The sequence below is a fragment of the Antennarius striatus genome, chromosome 16 (genome assembly GCF_040054535.1).
Source record: "Antennarius striatus isolate MH-2024 chromosome 16, ASM4005453v1, whole genome shotgun sequence".
Taxonomy (NCBI): Eukaryota; Metazoa; Chordata; class Actinopteri; order Lophiiformes; family Antennariidae; genus Antennarius; species Antennarius striatus.
In genome coordinates, this window is record NC_090791.1 from 19,180,691 (window position 1) to 19,204,826 (window position 24,136).

General features: G+C 41.1%; 1 protein-coding gene across 3 annotated transcripts in view; it reads left to right on the plus strand.

The window, feature by feature from the left end:
* si:dkeyp-72e1.9 (syntaxin-binding protein 4) overlaps positions 1 to 24,136 on the plus strand; it is a 70,685-nt gene that overhangs the window by 27,995 nt on the left and 18,554 nt on the right. For all 3 annotated transcript variants that reach the window (XM_068336862.1, XM_068336864.1, XM_068336863.1), the window contains exons 2-11: positions 1,136 to 1,209; positions 6,409 to 6,504; positions 9,676 to 9,745; positions 9,850 to 9,924; positions 13,479 to 13,558; positions 15,796 to 15,919; positions 16,032 to 16,173; positions 21,402 to 21,508; positions 21,764 to 21,905; positions 23,003 to 23,075. In XM_068336862.1, the coding sequence (XP_068192963.1) occupies positions 1,136 to 1,209; positions 6,409 to 6,504; positions 9,676 to 9,745; positions 9,850 to 9,924; positions 13,479 to 13,558; positions 15,796 to 15,919; positions 16,032 to 16,173; positions 21,402 to 21,508; positions 21,764 to 21,905; positions 23,003 to 23,075 (983 nt within the window). The remainder of the gene's footprint in view (positions 1 to 1,135; positions 1,210 to 6,408; positions 6,505 to 9,675; positions 9,746 to 9,849; positions 9,925 to 13,478; positions 13,559 to 15,795; positions 15,920 to 16,031; positions 16,174 to 21,401; positions 21,509 to 21,763; positions 21,906 to 23,002; positions 23,076 to 24,136) is intronic.

The following is a 24,136-nucleotide window of genomic DNA, read 5'->3' on the forward strand; positions in this document are numbered from 1 at the left end:
GTACAGTATCACGTGACTACCTACTAAAAATCTGCAATGCAGTGAAGCCGTGCAGCTTGAAGCGGAAATATGCGAGGGATTACTGTATATGATATTTTCATTTCACAATTTAAACTGCTGGACTAAAAAAGCCTTCTTTGCTGTAAATCCATTCTCATTGTATGTGTAGTAGGGCTTTCCACCTTCTACATCACACGTGTGAACATTAAACCAGCATCGGCTTCAAAGTGATTTGTGATGCTACAAGTCACAGTCCAAGCTCTGCCTTTTAAAACAAAACACATATGCAGTGAATGTGAAAATATTTTTAGCTTTTGTAGCAAGCAGAAAAACATGGTATTTTAGATTCAGCAGTTTTTCCACAGTAATGCCTCGCGCATTGGCGCATCAATACACGCAGCTTCACCTCATAAATTTATATTTAGTAGGTATATATATGTGTGTGTGTGTGTGTGTGTGTGTGTGTGTGTGTGTGTGTATATGTATATATATATATATATATATATATATATATATATATGTATATAGGTATATAGGTATATATATATATATATATAGGTATATATATTTAGTAGGTAGTCACGTGATACCGTATGCGCATTCTATTGACTGACCGCACCCGGATGGTATTTAGATTGTTGCTGAACTTTGAAGGTCATTGTTAGAATTAGTGTATAGTCTGGATTAGGTTGTTTTTTTTGTATTTAATGCAGATCAACAAATATACAGATGTAAAAGATACCAGCCTGCTCCCGTCAGCCGTGTTCATCTATTGATCACCTATCAATATGAGGAAAATGAGGAGCAGCTTGAAGGCCTCATGGACTTCTTCAGTTTATGTTTCTATTATAAATGTAGATTAGGTATAAAATCTAGGAATAGCTCATTTTTTCTACATAATGGTCACATATTTTTATTTTACGTGGACAACACTACATAAAAGGTAAAAGTGCATTGTCTTAATGGGTGGGTAAAGAATGACACTGTCTTGTTTCCAGTCTGAAACCTCTCTGGGCAGCTTTAAGGCTCTTTTTTCCTCTCAGGGGTTTAAACTGAGCAATAATAGTCTGACTGTGGAACTTTTCAACTGAAAGCATCAACTCTGGTTTGTTTTGTCGCCTCTCTTCTCTAACAGGACACTAATGGGTCCATACGGAGTAGACCGAGCTGTTCATTCCTTGGAGTTTACAGACTGTGAGAACGGCCTGGGTAAGTACTGGTTCTCCTCTTCAGCATCATCTCTTCCACTGGATGTGGTCTATGGCTCATAATGGGGTTGATGCCAGTATTCACTGTGTGGGAGGAAGGGTTGCTACGTCTACGATGTAGACTTGGTACACATTTCCTTTTGTAAATGTAAATGTGATTTACTTTATTAATCCAATTAGGGAAATTGTTAGCACACTCTACCATACACTGTTAGTTATATTGCATGCATATATAGTGTGTACAGGCCCGTAACACATACACACAGGGGGCCTGTGGGCATGCAGTGGGGGTGGAGTGGGCAGCTCCTTCATGGTGCGCCTTAATGAGCAACTTATAGAAGGGGACAGCGCCTCGCTCAAGGGCGCCTCGGCTAACGCCTCCCACTGTCAGTTCACACTCCGAGGTGACTGGGCGGGAGAAGGAATCGAACCCCCAATCCTGGAATCATTGCTTTGCGTGTCTTAGGTAGTCTCAGCTTCTTTTAGCTCCTTTTAGATGAACTGTGCTCACTAACAACAGTTTTCCCTGAGCATGGGCTCATGGGTATTAAAATCCATCAAATGATCTGTTCTTATTGCAGAGCTGCTGAGGGATCGGAGGTCACAGTCTTTAGTAGTTTGATGACTAATAAGGACAATATGGACTAAAGTTTGCTTCAATTACTGTTTTATTTTATATATATTTTATATATGTCTCCGGCATTTGAGTGAGTTTTGAATAGCTGATATAATTTAAATCCTATTTTTTAAGGGTTTGTCTATGCAGAGTAGGCATCAGTGCATGTTTGCATGGGAAGAGAAGTAGGTCATGTAGTAAAGCCGTAACCCACTTAACTCAGGGAGCTGCTGTTGTTTTTATCCTTCCTTCACTTCCACCCCAGCACGTTCATTGAGCTACAAGGACAAACACTCCATATGCATGAATAAATTCAGTCAAACTGTAAAGCATTCTGCTTCGTATCCATAAATGAAAACATGTAAATCTAAATTACAAAATGTTTGTCATTTTAAATACAGATATCACTGCAGCGCACAGACAGTTGTTACGTGTTTGCTTCCACTGTGTCTGTAACATGAAAATAACAATTGCAAATTAAGTCATGGAGGATCAAGAAAATGCCAACAGAAAGAACAGACTGCAGAGGAAAAGACCAAAAGTTTTCAATGTGTAGGGTTACTATGAACTGAAAAACCTGCTTCTATATTATCACGAAGAGTTGGCATGTCATAATGATCTATATATCCAATCCACAAGGTGGCGTTGAATGTGCTCCTTAGATGAGATTGAGATTAGTTGAGAATTAAGTTAATTATTGCAATATTTAATGGCTGTAGTGAAAGAGGACATGAAGGTAGTTGGTGTGAGAGAAAAGGATGCAGAAGACAGGGTTAGAAGGAGGACACTGATTCGCTGTGGAGACCCTGAAGGGAAAAGTTGAAAGGAAAAGAAGATTACAATATTCAATGGCTGGTTAAGAGGCAAATGGCTGTGGTGGCTACCTGCCAGGTATGTGGTAACTATAAGATGATTCAGTTCCCTTGTATTTTAGTCTATGCAGATTAAAACAACAAGTGGGTTACCTAATGTTAAGTCTGAGTTACTTACTGTTTAGTCTGGGATATTTACTGCTTAGTCTGGGTTACCTACTGTTTAATCTGGGTTACCTACTGTTTAGTCTGGTTATTTAGTGTTTAGTGTGGGTTACTTACTGTTTAATCTGGTTTACCTACTGTTTAGTCTGGGATATTTAGTGTTTAGTGTGGGTTACTTACTGTTTAGTCTGGGTTACCTACTCTTTGACATCATTTTTCTTTTGGAAACCACCGTTCAACTTTTATTCCCTCCAGATTCATCCAGAGTTCGTTCCTGGACAGAAAATTGTTTTTTGTTCTTTTTTAAAATATTTTACTCAATAAGTTAGTGGTTATGGTTACAATGGGTACTTGACTGTATGTAAAGGCTGAAGAAAGGTTCCAGTGCAGCTTGCATTTGGCCTACAGCAGTTGCAGCCATGGTGATCATGTCAGCAGACAGCTGTTGTTCAAAGAGGGTTCAAACTTCCATAACCACAAAACGATACATACATCATCATGTCATTGGTCAGCAGAGTTGTGGGAGATTTCTCTGTGTTTTTTCCATTCTGTTGGATGTGTTAGCAGAGAACTCTTGTATTAGCAAGTGTTAGCAAGCCCTCACTGCACACTGTCAGCCACTGGTCTGAGTCTGGAATTCCACTAGAACTAGTCACGAAGGCGCTAAACCAGATGACAGACCTTTAAATGTTACAGTATCAAGCAGTGTGTGACGATAGCGTAACTGACAGGTGATGCTGTCCATCCAACCATCCATTTTCTGTACCCGCTTCTTCCACTGTTGTGACAAGCACGCATGCACACACTCACACCTATGGGCAAATTGAGACCGGCCAATTCACCTGAAGTGCATGTTTTTGGAGGCGGGAGGAAGCCGGAGAACCTGGAGAGAACCCACACATGCAAACCGGGAACCGCCGTGCTGTGTGGCGACAGCGTTACCCACTGCACCACCAGCCAGTGATGCCAGTGATTCTGCCATTCTCTCTTATTTAGAGAGACTATACCAGACACTTCAGTGTCAAACTCCTGCCCCCTCCTGTTTGATATTAATAATCCTTTAAATCTTAAAAAGGAAGATTAAATGAAATTAAATATGCTGTTTGTTACAGAGTGCAGCATTGAAGGATACAGTTATCTACCAGTTTGGTTCAGGTGTTGCCCCTACGTGCTTTGTACCAGTGTTGGACAATGAGTTATTATTTCTGTGTTTTGTATAAACACAAAGGTTGGTTATATGTTCATATTACACTCCAACAACACAGCATGTGGAGAGAGGAGTAGGACAGGTTGAAGGTGTCTGTTTGGAACCACGGTGCTTTAAAGGAGTAGAGAGGTGAGAAGCAAAGCAGCTTATCCTCACCCAATGTGAGCTGGTGTATGAGTACACACTGTTCCAATCATAAAACCCAAAGACCCCCGTACCACACAACTAAAGCCGCCACGGCGGTGGAGATGCTGTCTTATGTGCACATGCTGAGGACAGCACAGGCTAATCTGCGTGTTAATGCTGCTGAGAGCTGTACCACCCCACAGCATGAGTGGGGGGGTAGGAGGGGCAGCGCCCACAGCAGGCATCACCTCCATCAGAGCAGTGTACTGTCCAGAGATGGCGCTGTAGAGTTCAATAAAAGTACTGATTTCAATGTTCATGTATTTAAAGGGGGTACTATGAACGCATCATTGACTATAGTAAATAAAACACTTTTAGGAGAAAATGTACTTTTTAACAGACATAAAATATAATCTCTATTGTTTCTGAAGACATCACAATATTTAATCAAAATATTTAATCTTTGGGAAGTATCACAAACAAGGAATATAGTAATTATTTAAAACCAATTTGTGAAGCTGGACATCATTGATAACTAATAGCGCAACCATTTTGTGTTACATTTTATGTGTGGTATCAGACATCAGTAACCTTAAGCCAAAGCATTCTGATCAAGTGGTCAAGTAAAGGAGACTGGACCAGCTAGGCTTCAGATCTATTCACCCTGAACACAGAGAGGAAACATCTGATGCTCTGGAAGGAGTTGTGGTTCTACGGGTTCAACGTTGAGTATGTGAGATGTTGTTGGGACAGAATCTCAAGTGGAACTGACACAGTGCTAGTCAAGAGACATTTAGGTGCCAAAAAAATCCAGGAAGTAGTTTTTCAGTCCAGTTGAATCTGAGTGTATGCAAGTAGAGTAACAGTCATGCTCCTTAAAATGACATCATGCCAGATATGACCCCTCTATTTGTCCTTTGTCAGCAGCTGCTGATAAATGACCTCCACACCCCGCTCCCCTGAGACATCTCAAGATTTAAAATCCTATCTGGAACACTTATTAATATTCATTTATCAACTTCAATTAGCATTTCCTCCATTTGCAGTTCACAGAATTGAACCTAGAAAGAAATTAAGATATGATGCAGTCATACATCACTTTGATAGTATAAATGTGTCTTTATATATGTTAGACACTTCATTACAAAACCTGAACACTTTTTTTGTATTTTGTGTTTTATCTGCTGCTTAACAAAGTTTGAATGATTGCTAGCTTCACTGTAATGACCCAGTTGAGTTGCCACCACTTCTTGCCCTGGGCTCCTGTACATGCAGGATGTGCTGCTTGGAACTGTAGTTCACTATAGGGAACTTGCTCTGCCACTGCTGAAACGTAGGTACATATCTTCCTACATACCCTTTTGTCATTCTAAAAGACGCCATGGTTTTCCGGTCAACTGAAGTCTTTCACCCCCAACCTAGCCAAAGCCCTGATCATGGTCCACCCACCATGTTTCTCTGGCTGCTTGATGTTCAGTGTGTTTGTAGCAGTGTCCTTGTTAATGTGATGAGTTGTGCTCGTTCTGCTTTGATGGTTTTATTTTAAACTTTTATTTATATCACTTTTCTCCCTCTGCTTCATGAAGTGCCTTTTGCTAGGCAGCAGATGTAAAGAAATTGTTCTAGCCTTCCTTACATGTTTAAATGGTTAAATATGGTTGTCGGGTTTTTGGTGTTGCTTCTTCATGATCTCCTGTAAATACAGGTGCCTCTGTGTGTGGCAGTTTAAAAAAAAGCATTTGCTATAACCAGAAGAAGGGTCAACATATGTATCATCATTATTTTTATTCACTTTGCTCATATTTCACTTGTGTCACATCTGATTTATTATCATGACATGATATTGAATTATTCCTAGGGCTTGTCATTGTCTAGTTGTTCACAAACACTTTTTGTGCTATCATTTAATGAAAGAAATAATAAGTGTGTGTGATGTTAGCACATTTCTGGAATGTTTATAGTTTTTTTATGTATACCTGTAGGCAGGTTTGGTCAGTAATATAAAATACATGGCATCAATGTTGAGGAACAGACAGATGAAAAAGTTTCAAGCTTTAAATCCCTGAAGTAAGAAATAAAATCTCTCAAAGCACAAGAAATGAAATGCCCGAAGAGAGCACAGGACTCCAGAGATACATGAGAAAGGTGCACAGGGAGGCTGGTTTGGAACAAGATGATAGTTTAACGGTGATGGTGGGTTGATGCACTATTTTGCAAAAACATGTATTTCATTGGAGTATCATTTAATTCTGCAAAACTGTTCTACTCCAACAGGCATTAAAGTGATTGGTGGTGTGAAGGAGCTGACTGGGGAGGAGTTTGGGGTCTATGTCAAACGAATTTTACCTGGTGGCCTTGCTTCAAGTGATGGTAAGTACTGTGTGTCCTTTAATACTGTGTCCAATACAACTACTATCCAAACACATCAGGCATGGAAAAAATAATTGTAGGCAGTATTCAGTTAAAATGCGCAAGGAGATGATTCATTAAAGGGACAGTAAAGTCAAAATGAACCCGGGGTATTATTTGAAGAACACAATTAAAGAAACATTTTGGTGACATTGTTATTTTTTTATGATCAATGGAGACCTTGGACAAACAAAATATATAATGGGTTAGTCACAACGTGCTCCCTCACAGCGGAAGTGATGCAATCGTAGACATCGAGGTGAATCCATGTCAGCGCCATTATATAAATATACATAAATATACAACATAACAAGCTAACATTTTCACATTTATTTATCATGAAATCATCTCAAATCATGTCATCATCATCATCTGATATGGAAGAGAAATTCCCTGTGAACCCAGCTTGGAGTGTAACTATCCCCCATAATAACAATCTGATGTTATAACTGCATTATAACTGCGAACTATACAAGCACCTATATGTTACCAATCAAGGAGATAACCCCCCAACATCTGAGGTAATTGTTGGAAATTAGTAACTCGCCCTGGGGGAAAGAAACCCAATCAATTGACCCGTCTGTCACTTTTGATATTGTTTACTTTTTGCGAGTGCCATAATTGCATGATAATCTGGTCATAAAAACATTTATGCAATACCTCCAGTAGCTCCACACATGAATTAATTATCCACTAAACCTTGGGAATTCAGAATATGTTCTACGGGCTTTATGAAAATGATCTTATTTTCAATTATCTTAACTCTTAAAGTATAGTTACCAAGGATGCTTTTATTGTAAAAGCACCAGTAATGCACATCCAGCCACATCTAGTTCTTCTGGATGTGGTGACTGGATTATTTTTATTCTATTTTTTTTAATGTCTGTAATGAATTTGTATTTGTAATTTAATTTTATTAGAATTTCCTTCTCTTTGAGAAACTCCCTTGTTTTAATCAGCACTTATTTTTGGTACTTCAGTAAAAAGTTATCTTTGTGTACCAGTATGGAATTCCAAGAGTATAACCAAAGTGAGTGACATGCAACCTGAGGTGCAAATGCACTCCTTTGAATGTACTCCATGTCTTAACCTATCTGAGAAATTCTATGGAAAAAATCAGCCACAAAATAGAACATTTCAAAGTCGAGTGCGAAAACATGAATAACCAGATTTTTGCTCATGACATTCTTCTGATGCATTCATAGCATTTAGTATTATGAGGTTGTCCATTCAAAGTAGAAAGGAGAATGTGTCCATGTCCAGCTCTTTGTCTTTTAGTTCCCCGTGTGAAGCTCAGATGGTCCAGCACCGTCTGGGGTTTCCTGTCCTGCAGTATTTTTGTCTTTTGTTCCTCTGACATATTAATACACAGTCAAGGTTCCTCCTGCGTTAAGTTGCACTAGACTAGGGATTTTTAAAAATGAAAAATATTTTGGAAGCATTTTTCTGAAACAAGAATATTTCACAAAATACAGACACACAGTAGAAAAAAAATTATTATACAAAGATCAACGTGTATCACAGTGTGTTTTTACTCATTCATCTTCAGTTATGTGGACTTAACCCCACAGCGACTAGCCAGTAAAATTATACAGTAGAATAGGACATATCATCCAGAGATTTAAGATTAGAAATTTTAAAAAAAACTGCAATCAATGAAACTGAATTGTTTAAGTCTGATGCTTTGAGTTTAAAACAGCAGAGGAATGTTTCTAGTGACTGTAGGTCAGACTGAGGAACTGTTTTGTGTGGGGTTAGGACTCATATACACAACACCAGGGGAGAAGTTCTCATTCATAGTTTAATCACAACATCAAAATACAGGAAACAAGGGAAATCTGAAAAAGTCCGACAGACTTAAAGCGTGGGGATGGAGGAAAACAATCTGGCACAGAACAACAGACAGAACACATCTTAAAAAGCCTCAGGCTAATCAGGCTGACAAGGCACATGTGTGGATGAAGCACAGGTCTGGAGACGAGGCTCTACCCATAAGTTCGGCCCCGCATCGCTTCACACTCCACCACTGCAGAGCAACATGATGCAAATACAAAAGCGTGACAGGAACAGCAATCCCACCATCACAGATCTGACTCAGGGAGACGTCAGGATTCGGTAAATTTTGGACTGCAGACCGATGGGTTTGCTTTACACAAAAACAATCTGCAGTGAGATCTTCTGATCTTCTGAAGGAACAGGCATAAGTCCTCTGACAACGACATCCCAGTCCCTTTGTGCATGCTTGTTCCCAGCCTTGCACACATTCATGGGCAGAACACTATGACTTGTTGTGAATAAAGTGTTCTAGTTACATCCCGCAAAGTGGTGATGTCTTGTAATTGTGTGTCCGTCCTCCGTCCGTCTGTTCATCCACCAAATATCTTCACAACCGTTGCAGTTAAAAAGATGAAAGAAAAAGCTCATTACTCGGGCGGCAAAGGGGATGAAAATGAGATGATGACCTTGACCTTGGGAAAACTACGTCAAGGTCAAATTTAAACTTTTGTACATTTTTTGTACATATCTCAGGAACCAGATAAGATAGAAAGACGAAACAAAGGCGTTACATTCAGGGAGGCAGGGGGATTAAAATCACAACCGAAGGTTGGTCAAATTTTCACTTTTACACCTTTTTAATGCCCACAACATTATTGTAGGTTGTCCTGAGTCTGTCTGCTACAGTATACCTCTAGCAGTGGTCAGCCTACAAATATGAAATGAAAAGCCAAATACTCGAAAGTACAATATAGAATTCATTTCTGCAACCATTATGAAAGTAGGTCAGGGTAAAATTTTGAATTCAGGGGTGTCGCAGGATGTTGCAGTCTCTGACTGCCTTGTTGAAGTACAAGAGGAGATGTGGCTGTAAATGTGGCTATGGAGTCGCACCTGAATCATGGCTCTCGTCCCATTTACCTTCTGTGGTGTCGAATATCATCCAGCTACTATTTTGCAGAGGTAATCAATGGTCACTTTTCTTGACATCCCTGATAAAGACAAATTATTTTGCCTGTAGTAGCCTCACAGCTCATGGTTGTCCTTTCCTCATCCTCGTGTATCATTCTTTTTCTCTGCTACCTCCACCACACACCAAAAGGCCATAGCTTACTGACATTTTCTCCTCCGTGACAGGAAATCTTCTACCTGGGGACCAGATTCTGGAGGTGAACGGCGATAGTCTTGTAGGAGTCACAAGTGAAAGGTAGTCCATTAAACTGTTGCTGTTCAGTTCACTGTTAACCCACATGAATAAGTCAGCTGTAACCATACTGTAAATGTGTTTTTTTGGCCCTCTCCATTTTGCAGAGCTGTGGACGTTTTGAGAGCAGCCTCTGCAACCAATCACATGCGCCTTCTCATCGCCAGGGATGAGGAAGCAAAGTAAGCAAAAGCAGGTTTCTGAATTGAAGAGCATTCACTGGTTCTCATGTTACCACTGACCTACAATCCCTCAAAGCTGTCCTACCATACTGTGCTCAAACCTTCAAGTATGAATATAATTATTGTTGGCCAAGCATACTTAATCAAGACATATACCACCTCCTGATGGCTGTATTCTGTTGTTCAAAAGTTTCTATGCATGTCAGTCATGGCACCGCAGCAGGTAATGTGGCACATTTAAGGAAGAAATTCAATGGCTCAGGCTGAAATCTTGACAGAAACAGAATTTATTATTTTTAACCTTTTCTATATTCACAAATAAACATTTTTAGACAGCTGTGACAGAGATAGCTACAAATTGTTTCACTGTATTAGCCTGGACTTTTGAGCCTTTCACTCAATACTGATAAACATTCAGTCAGTCAGTCAGCCATCTTCAGATTACCACCGCTGTATCCGCCGCAGCAGGTCACATAGGGCATAGGGCGTGAGGTGGGGGACACTCCGGGCACGACGCCAGTGCACCGCGGAGCCACACACAAAGACATACAACCATGCACACACACACTCATTCCTACGGGCAATTTGGAACAGCCAATCAACCTGAAGGAGGTGGGAGGAAGCCGGAGAACCTGGAGAGAAACCACGCAGACACGGGGAGAGCATGAGAACTCCGCACAGAGCGGGACTCGAACCCGGGTCCGCCGTGTTGTGAGGCGGCAGCGCTAACCACTGCGCCACCGTACCGCCCCTCTGATAAACAGTTTCATATCAAAATCAAATCTTTCCAGTTTTTGAAAATGTTAGATAGTATTCACATAAACAGTTGAAAAAGAAGATAATCTATCAACACGATAATTGGCGTGGTTACTATAGTATTATAAAACTAGCAGTAATAGTGTATATTGAGTAAAACAAGACAGCTCTTAGCATCGCTGCCTTCTTTCCCCTCCAGATGCACCTCAGACAACATCACCATAAACTACACAATGACAAATTATTGCCAGGCCAGGACACACATAGTATATAGCAAATATGGTATAGTACAATGAAGAGACTGACATAGACAAGATTACTCCCTGGGATATGTGTCACAAATAATGAAGTGATGACTGTCACTGTAAATACAGTAGAACTTAGAGTTAATCTGTTCCATGACTGAACTCTTAAGTCAAACATTTCCCCATTTAAAATAACTTTTCAATCCATAGAAAAGCCCCAAACCCCCTGCATAATTAAAAAAAAACTGATTTTTATCAACCAATAGACATGCAGATTTTACCTTTGTATAATTAATTATATATAGGTTACGTAAACAATGATGAAGAATGAAAAGAAACACAAAAGTTGCAAAGACGCACGAGCTATGTCTTTACTCCCCTAACATGAACAAGATCCGGTCTCGGTTGATGTTGTATCCATCCGCCAACACTTGGAAAAGAAGGTCTGTACCAGGATCTACTATACCATACTCTACTGATCTTCTGTACTGTACCAGGATCTATTTGTCGGATCATGCATGAGTGTGTAGAACTTCAGGACTCTGAGGCAATGTGCTGTCAAGTGGAAAACATGGGTGTCATATGGAAAAGGGTTGAAGATGAATATTACTCTAAGGTAGTGACAGTTTTGTCCACAATGGTGTCATTGGTGTTGCGGCCTCTTCTTTGGGGTGCTCTACATGCAGGGAATGACAGAGCTTAACCTCGGCCAGCATTCCTGATGAGATGAGCCTTGTGTGTTAATCTGTGCCATGTGATGTAGCCACCCTGCAGAGAACTACATAGGACCAAAGGAGCATTAACACTGTGGAGGAGCATTAACACTGTGGAGGGTGGGGAGCTCCTTCCCCCCACCCTCCACAGATTCCATTTAGTTCTTTAAAATCAAATCAAATGTAGCTTAGAGCTACTGACTTGCCAGATGAATGTAAAAAAATTCAGAAATAATTCTAAACCTTAATTGAAACTAGAAGTCTTTAAGTAGAGTGTGTACCACTGAAACAGCCGTCTTCAGGGTTCTGACTAATAAGAAAATTAAAAAGAAAAAATATGTCTCCGCCATTTTATCCACATTTACTCAATTAGATTCAATGATTCCTGCTTTAGAACAACGCTCACTCTTGCACTGACCATCAGTTGAGACATGACAGTAATCTCTCCCTTAATTGCGCTTCAAGATGCACAGCTTCACTACATTGCAGATTTTTAGTAGGTAGTCATGGGATACCATATAATATAGCCGCAAGAGGGCACAACCCAGTGTCTTATTGTGTCCGGATAAATACAGAGGGTTGTTTCAGGAAGGGCATCCAACTTAAAACTTTTGCCAAATCAAATTTATGACTTCCATACCGGATCGGTCGAGGCCCAGGTTAACAACGACCACCATCGGTACTGTTCACCTACAGGGTGCCGGTGGAAATTGGACTACTGTTGGTTGAAGAAGGAGAGGAGGAAAGTGTGTTTGTAGGAAGAGAGAGAAGAGGAACGCCAAGAGTATAGAACTGAGAGTAGGGACGCTGAATGTTGGAACTATGACAGGAAAGGTAGAGAGTTGATTGACATGAGGCAGTTAATGTCCTTGGCCCTGGTTAACAGTCGAGATGTCTTGAACAAGAAGTAACATAAGATAAAAAAATATGATGCAGCAATATATAGATCCTTCTAAACCAATGAAATATAGAACAAAGTTGAAATTAGACAGGCTGTGTCAGATATGTTACTGGTAACACGTCACATCCAACGCATGATGCAATAGTGATGGATCAGATGCTTGGATAGTTGCAATTAGACTGACCTGACAGCAATACCCATATGTCTCCCAATGAAAATGTGTACACATGATTAAATCCCAAATCCAGACCGCTGATGCAAACAGGACCACAGCATCTTGTAAAACAGCAGCGATACAATCCTCAGCTCACCAAACTGTAAATTCCATCCACCATATCTGCACCTCAATATCCTGTCCATGAAAATCATGAACAGAATTGGTGACAAAGCTCAGCTCTGGCAAAGCCCAACTCCCACCCACAATACCTCCCACAGTATATCCCTAGGGACTCGATCATATGTAGACTGGATGGGCATACTGTACTTTCAAGCCCTCTCCGGGATCCCTGCCAGAGTAAAGAGCTGGACCGTTGTCCCATGACCAGGATGGAATCCAAATTGTTCCTCCTCTGTCTGAAGTTCGACAATCGGCATAATAAAAATTTAAAAAACAATTAAATACCTTCACTGCTCTGTACTTTTCCCACATTGTGCAGTAAAAATGTTCCTGATTTTGAGGGCCTTTGTCGGACATGTGGTCTACTTGACTCACATAGATTGACATGCAGACAGATCCAAGCTGAACATAATGAATATACAATAAGAGATTATTCTGGTAGTCATTGAATGGAATCACCCAGGTGACCCAGATTCTCTCCCTGAAGTGGTTGTCATACAGTGGCCTATAAACAATCATCATTTATCAATCACCTAAATGTTCTGTTCATCTTTTCATCTTCCATGGATGATAAACTACAATGTCTTTTTCTTCTTTGAAAGGAAAGAATTTGCTGAGTTGTTAGAGAAGTATGGATCTAATGGTAGCACAGGATCAACACGCAACTCACCCATCCAGCAAGGTAGGAAAACCACCTACATAATCTACTTTCAAGGTTTTCTCACATGCAGTAGCTGTAAAGTAATGTGGTTATTTAAACTGATGTTAAATCTTCTAAGTGTCTCAAAACACTAACCTCTTAAATAGCACTGCATTTGAGTATGGTTCTATTTTAAAACAAAACAAGAAATTGGACCTTTCTGTTTGACAAAGCACTACGCCTGAAGGTTAGACTGAGATAGTCTGCTTTTAAAATGCCTTATGACAAGTGCATTTGTCCATTACCAATTGCCAACATCTGCTTCATTGTGTAAGGAGGCAGCCAGCTGGTACAGATTTATAAACACACATTCCCCTGTGCACTGTGTGAAGGGGTGTCACATGGCTTCATCAGAAACAGGTTGCCTACTTTTAGGCTTGTATTGCTATAAAGCAAAAATATGAGATTTCTGCCAAGTGTAAAACAGGAAAATTGACCAAAGACCAAAAATTTGTAGTTATTCAGACAAAAGGAAAGGAAAAGAAACAGATAGAGAGCAGGAAATGCACTATATATTGAGTGTAATATGGGGTAAGCATGTGCCCCAGGTGCAGAGTGCCCAGTGACGTGCAGTCAGGGGAGGCAGGTGAGGCACGGCCTCACCTACTATCATAAAAAAAAGGAAAATGGAAGAAATAAAGTAAATGGTTATATTTATCCCGTAATGTGTATTATAAAGTTATTTTCCATTTAACGTAACCAGTTTTAGCTTCTTTTTACCCAAAATCGCTGAATGTTCACATTTACAGCTGAAATACTGAGAAGAAACCTGGGGTGAGGCGGCAGCCGGCCGAGCCTCACCATGGATTACACAATGACTTGACTAGCTGTGCTGGCGTGCTATGTCTCTATATGTCGCTATTAAAATGTTCACGTACGTTTGCTACATGAACGAAATTTCCATAGTTTAACTAATGTTTATAATGTACAGTGTTTTTTTGTCAACAACTATATGTGTGTAACGTCTTTCTTGAGTTTAGCGATCCTAAAACCACTGGGAAGAGCCACTAAGTGAGGCACGTAGTTCTCCTGCCTCATGGTAGGGGGCACTGGTGATCCAAGGGAATCTTCTTGGGACTCCTCAGTCACAGAATAAGTGACAGCAAGCTACAATATATAGTCAGCAAGTCAAGTGCAGCCATTCTTTTGTTTTTTCTGCTTGCTTTGCCTCACTATAAAAATTGAGAATTACATATCTCAACTCAAAAGTTGGCTCAGAAGGATCTCATTCAAATTGTTCCGGAGTTGACAAAGTTGCTCTAACTAGCGCTGACTGTTCCGGCTACCACAGCATCGGTGAAGCTCTCATTCTCAGCACTGAAAAGACTGAAGACATACAGTAGAGTCGGACCAGGACTGATCGAGGACAACTTTCTTCACTGGCAATGATCTCAGCTGAGACAGAGAGACTTTTAATCCATATCCATGTGGCTGAGATAGTGAACAGGAATATTTGTACTGAGTATGGGCTAAAAGTCCTCAAATCCTGATGGAAGGCGCCATAGGAAGTTGAGATCATTCAGATCTCATTGGAATCCAGTGGATTCCACTCTCAAAGTCCAAGGTGTCCCAGCTTGATCACACAAAAGCTTAAATAATGCAAACCCCTCAAAGTCTCAAGACAAGATATCCCACACTGAAGAAGGCACACATAACCCCCATACGGGTGCGGGGGAGATTTATATAAAATCACTGTCAAGCCGTGACATCCCTGTATGCTCTGAATTTCAATCACATCCACACTGTGAAATTCACAATCACATTCACCCTTGTAACTCAGGACAAGAAGCAAGCAGATGTTTACCCCAGGCGGTGGAGAGGGGAAAAAAACCCAATATAAATAGGTCTGGTGAATATTTGCGCTATTCTGGTTGGAGTGCTGAATATTATTCAGTGCTTGGAATCACTGAGGTGCACCAAATGTTTAACAGGATGATACAGGTTGAGTGGTAGCTTCAGCCTGCTGCAGCCATCTGTAGCAGCAAATGGCCACAGGCTGCCGTTTCAACTGGTCTGAGATGAATGAAAACTTTATTTCCTGCACTGTTGTGATATCCAATGTATATGAAGGAATGTCATATGTGCTCACCTCATCAACTAATACCTAATGTAGAAGTGTCTTTTACTCTTTTGATTCAACTTTTGATTTTTCCCACAGGTTAGACAATTATATTTGCTCTTTGTCCATTATATTTTCATTCCTTTTTGACGTTGAAAAGGAGGGCGCTACCTGGATAGCACATCATCTGGTTCCTCGTCTCGCTCTCAGAGTCCTTTGTTGTTAAGTCCAGCAGGCTCTCAGAACGCATACAACAGCACTGGGCCCATGTTGCGCTCCCTCAGGTTAGGTTCAGGTTTACAGCATTACATGACATTCAACATCGCTGTCCTCTTGTTCAGAGGCTACAGCTAAAGTAGACTGAGTTGACTAATGTCTGCATCTTCATCTTCACAGCCATCCAGGTGAAGGAGTGATCCAGCTCATTTCAGTGGCGCGATCCAGCGGTCTGGGCATCACCATTGGAGGAGGTTCTAATCGGCCAGACGGCCCTGCGGTCTTCATCCAGGAAGTGCTGTCTGGAGGTGACTGCCACCGGGTAAGACACAAGCAAACGTGAAAGTAAAGCAATTTGTTGGTTGCGGCTCAATAAGTTGTCAAACACTAAAAGACACAAACAAAATTTTGAATGTCACGAGAAGAAATTTCAGATCTAGTGCTCTTCTCAGAGCCTTCATCCAACCCAGAAGTCGACTATTGAAACCGAAGTCATTGATTTTGCCACTAGAATTCAAATTAAATAAACAGGCAATGATAACAGCACTGTTGCCTCACAGCAAGATGGTTCCGGATTCGACTCCATCCATCTTCAACCGTTTATCTGGGACCGGGTCGGGGGGGCAACAGTCTCAGGAGGGATGCCCATACTTCCCTCTGGACATGCCTCCTGGACATCCCACACAGGCCTGCCCTGCTGGGACAATGCCTCGTGGAAGACCCAGGACAGACTATGTCTATCAGCTGGCCTGGGAACACATCAGAATCCCCCCGGAGGAGGTGTCTGAGGAGACAGAAGTATGGGCATCCCTGCTTAGATTGTTGCCTATGCAGCCCAACCCCAGATACGCGGTTGAAGATGTATTACTATTATAATTATTATTATTATTAGTAGTAGTAGTAGTAGTTTGATTACACCAGATGTTTTACGTTCATCCAGTGAAAAACTCTTAAGTATTTTCTTATTTTAATCCTGGTGATGACATGGGCAGGAAGTGTATTCTTATTGGAGTTATTGCCGACTTTTGCAATTAACAAATTTTACTGTAAATAGATGTTTTCAAGCCACTTCTTAAATGCTGACTGTGTATATTAGCATTAGCTGCTTCCTTGCTGAACATTTATTATGACACATTCATTTTAGATATTTTTTTCATTGTACGTCATTGTTTTGTTTCATTAATGTGATGTATGCTCATCAGAAATGAGCATCACGTGGCTCTATTCTTGTGTGTGTGTTCTGTGCCCAAAACTGGCTGGGGCTGAAGGATCTTGCACAGAAGTCCACTATAGTGTGCTGGGGTGATACTAAGAGGAAATGAATTTTCCATCTGGAAAATTGTTGATAAGCATGATGGATGAACTCTGCACCTTTGTGGAATAGAAACACAGTCATTTGTGCCCAACAGAAAGTAAAGCAATATGAATATAATGTGAATGCTATGTGAAGGCTGCACCAGTTTGACATCGTCCACTTGGTCAAATATTGAAGAGCACGACATACTTGACTACTCTGCCTATTCTGTCTTGACCGTTCATTGCACCTTGAATTCAATTCATGGGCGGCATGGTGACACGTGGATAGCACTATCGTCTCACAGCAAGAAGGTTCGGGGTTCGAGTCCTTTCTGTGCAGACTTTGTATGTTCTCCCCATGTCTTTGTGGGTTTTCTCAGGGTTCTCCGGTTTCCTTCCACCTCCAATCAGTTCCAAATTGGCGGTAGGTGTCAGTGTGTACATGAGTGGTTGTTCATCTTTTATGTGGTTCTGTGATGCACTGGTAACGTCTCTGGAGCATCTCCCCATCTAATGCCTGTAAGTCTGCTGGGATAGCCTCCAGCAACTCCCGTGACCCACGAATGCAGCAAAAGCATGAATGAATGAATGAACGATCAATTCATTGATACTTCAGTAGTTTTATCAAGTGTAAGTAACTCTAGCTGGCTGTAGCAGCCATTATAAAACGTGCTTTGAATGCCTTCATCAGCTGCTCTGCTACGAGATGAAAGAGACCATCCAACGATGTTAATAAAGTGTACCAGTGTTCTTTTCAGTGAAAACACCTTAACGTAATTATTAACTGAAAATGGTCACAAGTCATTTATGAGAGCACTGTGCAACTAATGGCATTTTCACTTCATATTCAAAACAACAAAGAACATTTCTTTTGAATTTAATCACACCAAAAATATGGAAAATATCAGAGAAGAAAAGTCTTTGAAACAGGCAGCTCACTGACGTTGTCTCTTATCTGTCAGATTGTCGGTTTCCTTCTAAAACAGCCCTCCTGCTGCCACATAGCGCATACCATCTTCTTTTCCTCCAGCTCCTTTGCTTCTGTCTGCCTCATTATATTTGGATAGAATAACAAAAGAATCTGTGTATTTATGCATTAATTTTTTTCTGGGCAGAATTTTGTTGTCGCATCTGTCACTTCAACTGGATTCTAGCTTCTGTTTGCACATGCTGGATGTTTGAATCTATTCTGCTATGTTTGTGGTATCAGTTCAGAAATCCTCTTAAAGCAGACATTTATCAATAATTATAACAGAAATCAAGTCACAAGTCATCCAATCTGAGGAAGGAGTTGGCAAACTCAGACTTATTGCCCCTGTGCCACAATTCACAGCATTTTTAGTGACTAACCTTGCTAACCTGCAACATCTAAAAAAGTTACATTCTGTATGTTTGTCTTGAATGAATCAAACAGAACCATTACAGATGGGAATCATAACAGGGCATATTCCCACTAAAGAGTTCCACCAAGATGTACTAGAGGCTGAGTTTATCACATGTATGTTAACAGCCACTGATGTGACCGTCCACCTTCAATCAGGATATGCTTGAGGTTTTTTGCTTGTTGGTCTGTCTTTACTTACTGATATGGAACTGTTGGTTCTCTGTGGAGGTATGGAAGTGTCTAGGAGAGGTGGCAGTAGAGTTTCTGACTGGGTTGTTCAACAGGATCTTAGATAGTGAGAAGATGCCTGAGGAATGGAGGAGAAGTGTGCTGGTGCCCATTTTTAAGAACAAGGGAGACGTGCAGAGTTGTGGCAACTACAGAGGAATAAAGCTGATGAGCCGTACAATGAAGTTATGGGAAAGAGTAGTGGAAGCTAGACTAAGGACAGAAGTGAGCATTTGTGAGCAGCAGTTTGGTTTCATGCCACAACAGAGTACTACAGATGCAGTATTTGCTTTGAGGATGTTGATAGAGAAGTACAGAGAAGGCCAGAGGGAGCTGCATTGTGTTTTTGTAGATCTGGAGAAAGCTGATGACAGGGTGTCCAGAGAGGAACTGTGGTATTGTATGAGGAAGTCTGGAGTGGCAGAGAAGTATGTTAGAGCGGTGCAGGACATGTATGAGGACTGTAAGACAGTGGTGAGGTGTGCTGTAGGTGTGACAGAGGAGTTCAAGGTGGAGGTGGGACTGCATCAGGGATCAGCTCTGAGCCCCTTCTTGTTGCTATGGTGATGGACAGGCTGACAGATGATGTTTGCAAATAACATTGTGATCTGCAGTGAGAGCAGGGAACAGGTGGAGGAGAAGCTAGAGAGGTGGAGGTTTGTCCTGGAAAGGAGAGGAATGAAGGTTAGCCGTAGTAAGACAGAGTACATGTGTGTGAATGAGAGGGACCCAAGTGGAAGAGTGAGGTTACAGGGAGAAGAGATCAAGAAGGTGGAGGATTTTAAGTACAGTGGTACCTCTCCTTACGAAATTAATTGGTTCCGGAAGAAATTACGTAAGTAGAAAATTTCGTAAGTAGAGAAGCGTTTTCCATGCAAATGCCCTAATCCGTTCCAAGCCCCCCAAAATTCCGACATAAATGTTTTATAAAGCATAAAAATGCATCAAAACATGTAACAAATACATGTTACAATTAGATTATTACACAATAAATGAGAGTTGTGTATAATGTACAAAACAAAAAATAAAGAATAAAAATGATGGTCATTTACCTTCTAACTGCTGTCCTCATTGTTTTTGCCCTCTTTGGTTCATGCGCTCCTGCCTCACCATGAACAACAGAGTGAATTCCAGCCCTCCTTTTGAACTTCTCCAACCACCCAGGAGAGATAGTGAATATATTGGTAGAAGGATGCTGAGTTTTGAACTACCAGGCAGACTACCTAAATGGATGACCAAAGAGGAGGTTTACGGATGTAGTGAAAGAGGACATGAAGGTAGTTGGTGTGAGAGAAGAGGATGCAGAAGACAGGGTGAGATGGAGGACACTTATTGGCTGTGGTGACCCCTGAAGGGAAAAGCCGAAAGGAAAGAAGAAGAAGATGGAACTGTTGGTTTTCTGAACAGAGCTGCACTTCCTAGAAAAAAGCCTTGAGAAAACTCTTAACATTATATCAATAAAATGAACCCGACTTGACTATAGGTATGAAAAAAAATCATCCTTGCTGATTTTTCACGTCAACATTATATTATATATTTTCCATGTCGGTACCCTCCAAACTGTAGGAATGGTATACAGTTATATTAATGACTAGCGGGAACCAGTGGAAATTCCACGATAAAACAATAATATCGTTGTTTTCTCTTTTGAAGCTGTCCCGTGTGTGTGGGACAGACTAAGACGAAGACCGCTTCACCGTTAGGGTCCGGCCATCCCGGTAGACGCCGGGTTTGTGGGCTCAGTCCTGGTGATTAACGCATCGATGTTTGTGAGAAGAATCAAAGAATATAAACCGCTATGTTTGATGAAGCCAAAACGGCTCTGTAAGTGAGAGACATGGACAAATGTGAAGACCTGAGCTAACTCGGCTAGTGCCCCCAACTTTGGGTAGACGCCTGAAGCGTGACAGCGTGAGGTTTTCAAGTGAGCTTATTCAAATGTGTAGGTGGGAATAATCAGAGGAGTGAGCAAGTGAGTGATTGAGTGAGTGAACGAGCGAGCGAGTGAGTGGATGAGTGAGGGAGCGAGTGAATGAGTGATCGAGTCAGTGAGTGAGTGAATGAGTGAGCGAGTGAGTGAGAGAATGAGTGAGTGTTCTGAGAAAAAGTTAGTCCAACGGTTCATCAATTGTTTTTTTGGTTTTCAGCGACTTACGATCTTTAAAATCAATATTAAATGACCCGTGGTAGCAAAACTACATGGAACTGCATTAGAGAAACCGCAGTGAAGGAAAGCGATGTCCATTCTCTGTCATCAAATCTCACAGCTGATGCCTGGCTCTGTTGCAAAAGCTACTGACATTGATTCCCCCAGCTTCTGTCTTCTGCTTATGGAAGCAGGTTGTCCATTTCCTCCCAATCCCAACTCTTAATCCCCTGTGTCACAAAAGATGCAAGCCAGCAGTTCATGTACTGCAGTTTTCTGTATGGGATAAATGAGCTGGGGAATTCTGGAGATCTGCATCTCTCAGAGGGATAGATTTACTCAAGGTTTTATAGAAGGTAGGAGGGTGTCGCATCAAAATAAATTGGTTTTCAGTTAGCATGGTTATACAAATGTTTAAAAATGCCCAGTACGGCTTTTATTTAGTGCCTGTTCAGCTCCTCAATATGATCAAAGTTTCTCTCTCTGTGTTGTTCAGGATGGGCGTCTGAGGCCTGGAGATCAACTCATTGCTATGAACAAAGAGTCATTGATAGGTGTGACCCATGAGGAGGCCAAAAGTATGTTAAACAAAGTCAAATTCAGGTAGGTGGTCCACGTTTATCAAAGTTGTTAATTCAATATACAATATACTATATACATTGCCACCATCATACCCCCCCTCAACTGCTTAAGACATGCTTCTGATATACTGCCAGCTCTAATCGACTTGACACCATGATGACCAGCTTCATCGTGGTGGCACTGTCCTCAAATGAAAAAGAAAGAATAAGCTGAGTCAAGTAGAGTTGAGTAGAAACGGTCTCTCAGTATGTGAATGCTTGTCTCTCATATGTCCAGCCAAGACGATGTAGTGGAGATAGCCTTCATACCAGGAAAAGGACTTTTTCCAAGCAGCACTTCTCTTCATAATGGGATCCAGAGAGCAGCAGGCAACAATTACAACTCTGGGCGCTTAAAGGTCCACATCAGGTCACCTGAGGTCAGCTGCACTTTGTTTTAGACTCCCAAAGTTTTGGACACAAAATGTTGTCTAATAAGTTAATAATATTTCATCTTTTAATACGAAATAAGTATATGTACACAAACCACTTTTGTTTTGAACAAGTGTGACGACCCATAGTACAGCCGTCGAATCAGCTGCAAATGTATGTAATATGACCTTATGACCTGTCATTGTGTTAAATATCTGCACCCCAATCAGTTTGTTAGAACTAAAGAAGCCTCATAGATGAGAGGTAAAACATCTTGACACCCTAAACCAGTGGTTCTTAACCTTGTTGGAGGTACTGAACCCTGCCGGTTTTATATGCTCACTCACCGAACCCTAGTGCATGAACTCATATGAAATGACCTACCTGCAAATCAGTGTGACTTCTGCTGTTGTTATTGAGACCGGTTCAGATATGTGTAGCTTCACCTTAACAAGTGCTACTCTGATGTCATTTCCACAGCAAATTTCTTTTTTTTGTTTTCTGTGCAGCTTAAGGAAGTGTTCCTTTATTTTTGCCAGTGACAGACTAGAGTTGCTCAACTTGACATTCAAATCCTGCAGAACGCTGACTCCCATCACGTTCCGTTATATAGTACATGTAAATTCACGTTGCACTTATTCGTCCGACCACTTTCTTTTTTTGTTCAACATAGTTACTATGAATTAAAATATTAAGAAAGCAATCAGATGACGTACCATCATAACGGGCATAAATCGACTATGACTGCGCAAAATCCCGTGTAGCACAGGTAGGCTAATCGATGTAGCGTGATCCTCTGCAGCCAGTGATGGCTAAGGGGGCCGTGTCATTACGAATTGACACGATGTGTCAAACGTAGACAGTGATTCATGGATGTTTGGCAAAACACCTCACACATCGTGTCGGGTGTTTTGTCTTGACCTCCGTCTCCGCCGATCCCCTGAGACCGACTCACCAAACCCCTAGGGTTCGATCGAGCAAGGGTTAAGAACCACTGCCCTTTACAGAAGTCCAGTTGCTTCAGATTCAGCCTTCAAAAATGACCATGACGTTGTTGAAAGAGAATCTACACCAAATATATACAGCCGATGTTTTTACTTTGCAGACCTGTACAGAAGAGACCACACCAGTATCCTCATCTTCTCCTGACATCTGCCCTCCAGATATTCATATTTCAGGTAGGATACCTCACATTCTACTGCACACATAGTCTCTCTTTTTTCATGGTTTTTGTCTCTTCTTTATGTTCTGAGCTGTTTCTCTGAGTCAGCATGTAGTACTCTGTGTGAAATGAAAACAGATAAATCCTTTCAAGCACTGTGTCCATCAGTGAGGGTTTGAGTGAGTGAGTGAGTGAGTGAGTGAGTGAGTGAGTGAGTGAGTGAGTGAGTGAGTGAGTGAGTGAGTGAGTGAGTGAGTGAGTGAGGGAGGGAGGGAGGGAGGGAGGGAGGGAGGGAGGGTTCGAGTGAGTGACAAAATTGTTGGTACCCTCTCTTAATGAAAGGAAAACCCACAGTGGTCACTGAAATGCCTTGAAGCTGACAAAAGTAACACTTGATTAAAAAAATTAGCTGAAAATTTCAATTAAAATCAGACATGGCTTTGGATATTTTGTTTCATTGGAATCATGTAAAAACAAACTTATGAAACAGGAATGGACAAAAATGATGGTACGCTTAATTTAATATTTTGTTGCTTAACCCTCTGAGGCAATCAAAGCAATCAAATGATTTCTGGAACTATTGGAGACTTCTGCACCTTTCAACAGGTATTTCAGCCCACTGCTCATGAGCAGACTGCTCCAGTTGGGTTTGAAGGTTGACGTCTTGAAATGGCATGTTTCAGCTTCTTCCCCAGGTGTTCAACAGGATTTTGATCAGGGCTCATAGAAGGCCACTTCAATCCTTTGCTCTTAACCATTCTAAATCATTTTAGCTGTGTGTTATGGGTCATTATTTTGTTGAAAGACGCATGACCTGTGAACGCGCAAATATATATATATATATATATCATTACGTGTGGGCAGGTTTTTTTTTTAACTTTTCCATTTCACAGTTTTCTCTTGCGTTTTGTATGTGTTTTTTGTTGTTGTTCCGTGCTTGATTTGCTGCTATGCTGCACCAAACCCTTTCGGTGGATTCTTCTCCATTCTCCATACATACATTCTGTCCCTATTTGTAAGCTCTTTTAAAATGTGCAATGTAAATAAAATGAAGGCATCCCTTACAGGGATCTCTGC